Here is a 5,694-nt window from a genome sequence, read left to right on the forward strand (position 1 = left end):
CTTTATTGTCGTTTGGTAAAAAAAATAAAATATTAATTATATATCAATATGTGTATAATTTATTAAATTATCAACATATTTTTATTTATTTATTTATTTACTTTTTTATTTATTTTTTCTTTTATAGGCTAAATTTTTCATCTTATATATATAAACAAAAAAAAAAAAAAAAATAAATAAAAATAATAATAATAATAAATTAATTAGAATTGAAATTAAAAAAAAAAAAAAAAAAAATAATAAATTAATTACCACTGAAATGTTAAAAAAAAAATTCGCTTTAATTAAAAAATTTACAAGTGTATAATTTTTTTTTTTTTTTTTTTTTTTTTTATATAAATGTACGTAACTATATATAATATTACATAAATATCATTTTATTATTTTTGTTTGTGGTTTTATACTGTATATTTTTTAATTTATTTTTTATTTTGTCAACTAATTGTTGTATGATTATAGACGGATGAATATATAAGTGATCAAGTTGAATTTTCTTTAAAAAAATCCAGAATTTTTTGTATTTTTTCTCTTCTTGTTTATATTTTTGGCATGTTTTTTTTAATATGTGATTAAGTTCACATAAAAGGAATTCAATGATTTGTTCATTTTGAGAAAATAATAATTTCTTTAAATATTGTAAGAAAATATGATATACTTTTTTTTGGTTAATATAAAAAACAATTTTTAAGGTAACTTTTGCGCAACTAGCTTTTATAAAATTGTTTTTGCTTTTATAAATATTTGTTAATAAATATGGGAGAATATGAATTTTAACCCATTTTTTGTTCATAATTTTACAAAATGGAAATATATGATTATAGAATTCAAATAAAATTTCATAATAATTTTGTTGAGTGTTAAGAATAAACTGTATTTCTGTTTTTATATCATTTAATATTTCCATATATGGTATTTGGGATAATGTATTTTTTTTTTGTTTTGTTATATTGTTTTTTAATAAACTTTCATTATATATATATTGAATAGTAATATAAGAAAAAAGAGGTAAATATTTTGAATAATAGTATTTTTCATATATATCTTGATTTTTTAACAAATAATATTTAGGTAGGAATTTCTCTATATATAATTGCATATTAGTTCTATTATTCATTGAATTGTTTATAATTTTATAAAAACATTTTATAACCATAATCTTTATTTTCTCATTTTCTTTATTAAAACAATATAATAAAAAAGATATTAATTCATTATTTAATCTATTTTCAGATATATGAAGTATTATACAATATATTATTTCGATAGTTAACATCTTAACAAAATTGTATGTTAAGGAATTATAACAACATATAATAATATTTATTAATTGGCCTATATCTTCGTTGAATTGCCATCTTACGACATTTTCATTAGCTCTTTGATTATTATGTTTATGATTATTATGTTTATTATTATTATTACGTTCCTTATTATTATTACGTTCCTTATTATTATTACGTTCCTTATTATTATTACGTTCCTTATTATTATTATGTTCCTCATTATTATTACGTTCCTTATTATTATTAATATAATTACATGTTTCCTTTTTTCCTTTTTTTTTTAAATGTATTTTATTTGATTGTATATTATTCGCACATGTAATTCTTTCATTGCCAGGATCCTTCTTCATAGGCATACCATTCATCATGCTTGTCTCTTTTTTTTTCCTATCTTGTTTATAATAAAAATCGTTAAATAGGGGGCTATAGATTTCCCTTTTGTAATATTCCATGCACTTAAAAACGTCCATATAACTTTTGTATTCATAAAAAATTGAATAATACAAAAATTTGTAAAAGTTTAAAAATTTTTTATAAAATGCATGCACGTTTTTATATGACAAAATAGGAAAAGGGAAATAGCTAAGTGAATGATAACTTCTTTTATTATTATTATTATTATTATTATTATTACTTTTCTTATGAATATATATATTATGGTGTACATTATTTTTATTATTTACGACATATTGTGCATATTCCTGTTTTTTTTCTTTCTTGTAAGAATACCACTGTTTCAATATTTGCTTTTTTATTTGATTATTTATATTTGTATTCATAATATATGTCTTCATTTGGTGTTTGTTTATACTTGTTGTGTGTGTACGCACAATATTGAAGTAATAATTTAACCTTCCCAAATATGTACAAATGTGATGATTATTACGAACATTATTCCAATAATCATCATAATGGTAATTATTATTATAATTATAATTATTATTATTATTATAATTATTATTATAATTATTATTATCATCATCAATGTCATCATCATCATCATTATAACTTTTTTCATATGCTGGACCAGATCCTTTCGCTGTGGATACATAACCAGATTTGTAATTCCTCCTGTTAAGCATATTTAATAAAATATATTTATCTTGTTCCTTGTTAGAAAATAAGTCTAGATGAAATAAAATAAATGGTAAATTAAAATGTAATAATAATATAAAAAAGTCTGAATTCTTAAATAGTGGATGTAATTGTAATATGGATAAAGGAAAGAAGATGTATTTGTATGTGCTTGGGAATATATAATATGACCAATAATTAAATATTTTTAATATATTTTTATTATTATTTTTATAAGAAAAAAAATGATTAATAAGAGAATAGATAATTAAAGGGTTTTTTACTTGATTTACAACTTTCCAAATTTTATATGGTACCATATTAGGATCTTTATGATCATTTTTTTTGGTCTTCTTTGGTATTTTTTTCATATAAACATTATTATAATAATTGGAATTATGTAAATTATTATAATATATATCAGCATTGTTGCTAATATTATTTTTATCATCATCATCATAATTTTTATTATTATCATCGTAATTTTTATTATTATCATCATAATTTTTATTATTATCATCGTAATTTTTATTATTATCATCATTATTTTTATTATTATCATCGTAATTTTTATTATTATCATCGTAATTTTTATTATTATCATCATGATTATTATTTTTATCACCATGATTATTATTTTTATCACCATGATTATTATTTTTATCATGGTAATTTTTATTATTATCATCGTTATGATCCTCAAACAAATCTGTGACATTATAAATATTTATCCCTTGTGACTTTTTTTGTGTTACCTCTTTATTTTGCTTTTTCAGATTTATATTCTTATCATTATATTTGATTTGTTTCTGAAAATCATGATTTATTTGTTCATTAATATTATGTGTATTAGAATATTTGATAGGTTGTCTTTTAAAAAAGTTCGAATCATTTTCATAAAAAATATTTTCTCCATTATAATCAATAGATGAAAAAGGACTAACATTATTATATATATCATTATATATATTAATATAGTTAACATTGTTTATATAATGATAATTATAATATTTATATTTATCTATATTCATTTTTATATTTTGGTTTTTATTAAAATATTTATATTCTTCATTTTTGATTTGTTTTTTTTTCTTAATGGAAGGTAAAGATAATGCATGTACATATTTTTTTTGGTATTCCTCATTTTTTTTATTTTCATCATTTGTATACTCTTCTTTATAATTAGATCTATTACATTTATAATAATTATCACTATGATAATCATAATGTTGATTCATATTATAATAAAACTCATTATGATGATAATCATTACTATCATAATAATTCTTTACATCATTCTTATCATCTTCATCTATGGTTTCCATTTTCTTTAAAAACGTCAAACCGCTCTGTTTCCTCCTTCCACTGTAAAAATTATCATCATTCTTATATGCATAATTTTCATTTAAAAAAAAATAAGAAACATCCTTGTCCCTTAATAATATCTCTAAGATTAGTATCCCTAGGTTAAAAATATCTTCCTGCAATTTCATCAAGCGTCCTTTTCTTTCATCTTCATATCTAACTCAACAATAAAATAATATACATACATATAAAAAAAAATATATATATATATATATATATAAAATAATATCTGCAATTATAGACATATAGTTCTTACCTTATTTTGGGTATAAAATATAAATAGTCGTTCAGTATATTGATATCTGTTAAAAAAATGTGCATATTGTTTTGTATAAGCACATTTTCTCTTTTTATATGTCCATGATATATTCCCAAGGAATGAAGTTGTATTATAGAGAGAAATATTTGAAATATATAAAAATAATAAAAATTGTTTGTATTTATCTTATTAGATAAATAGTGATCTAAATTTTTGAATATAAATCTTCTGTAAATATAAATATTATTTTCATAAACACTCATGCGGTTATAAGGTAATCTACAAAAAAATAAAAAAAATAAAAAAAATAAAAAAAATAAAAAAAATAAAAAAAATAAAAAAAATAAAAAAAATAAAAAAAATAAAAATTACATAATATGAAATATATAGTTTTATACATTTATATAATATATATACATATATATATATACACGTTTGTGTGTGGAAAAAAAAACAAGACACACAGGAATATATATCTATTAATATTTACACATTTGGAAAGAGATCAAAAGAGAAAAGAAATTTTAGAGTATATAATATTCTCTTTATTTTGGGAGCTTCGGATTTTAATTTACAAATTTTTATTAAAACATGACCCTCATTGTTATTAATACCCTGAAATGAGTGATAAAAAAAAAAAAAAAAAAAATATATACATATATATATATATATATATTTATTTATTTGTTTACATTTATATTTTGATACACAAGTTAAGAACAAAAAAAACAACATTCATATATAAATATATATACATTATATTATATTTGTACCTCCAGAACATGATAGAAATTGTTGAGGGCATATGAATTCATAAAAAAGAAATGCTCATATTTAAATAGATAATTATATATGTTAAATAATTTGTTTAAATATTTACAATATACATCATCCAGTTCTGTTGTACTGTGTCCTATATTGCTATACAAAGTATTACCCATGTTGCAAAACAAAAAAAAAAAAAAATAATAATAAAAAAAAAAAACAAACAAAATAAGAAATAACATAAAAATGAATATTTACTTATACATATTGCACAAATAAAAAAGAACAAAAAAAAAAAAAAAGAAAAAAGAAAATATATATATATATATATATATATATTACAAAAAAAATAAAACATATATATATTATATATTTATTATCTTTTAATTTTTATTTTTATTAATATAATTAACACTATAATGGAAGAAACATATGACTTAATGATATGTAAAATAAAATATATATCATATATATCAATGAATTGCTTTCAATTTTTACTTTAAATTTAATTACGCGCATAATAAAAAAATGATTTATATATTCATTTTTTTTTAAGAGAAAAAATATAATAAATAACTTTATGCTATAAATATATATAAATATATATATAATAAATACATATATAATAAATACATATATAATAAATACATATATAATAAATACATATATAATAAATACATATATATATATACAATATTTTAGTATAGATTTTTACATTTTGTTCAATAAATTTTTAATAAAAAAAAAAAAAAAGAAAAAGTTTTTTAATATTAAAAAAAAAAAAGAAAAAATTAATTTATGAAAATGATTTGTATTATTAATTAAATCATTTAAAAAAAAAAAAAAAAAAAAAAAAAAATAAAAAAATAAAAAAAAAATAATAAAAAATTTCAATATTAAATTTAATAATTATACTCTAAATATATTAATATATAATATATAATAAAT

The 5,694-nt window shown here is 17.5% G+C and overlaps 1 protein-coding gene across 1 annotated transcript; it reads right to left on the reverse strand.

The window, feature by feature from the left end:
* Positions 1 to 361: 361 nt before the first annotated feature.
* PRSY57_0822300 (protein kinase, putative) lies at positions 362 to 4,922 on the reverse strand (the record flags this gene model as incomplete). Its single annotated transcript, XM_012907162.2, has 4 exons — positions 362 to 3,878; positions 3,979 to 4,260; positions 4,472 to 4,596; positions 4,755 to 4,922. The coding sequence occupies 4 exons, from the start codon at positions 4,920 to 4,922 to the stop codon at positions 362 to 364; spliced, it is 4,092 nt and encodes a 1,363-aa protein (XP_012762616.2).
* Between the last annotated feature and the right edge of the window lie 772 nt (positions 4,923 to 5,694).

The sequence above is a fragment of the Plasmodium reichenowi genome, chromosome 8, assembly GCF_001601855.1.
Source record: "Plasmodium reichenowi strain SY57 chromosome 8, whole genome shotgun sequence".
NCBI lineage: Eukaryota > Apicomplexa > Aconoidasida > Haemosporida > Plasmodiidae > Plasmodium > Plasmodium reichenowi.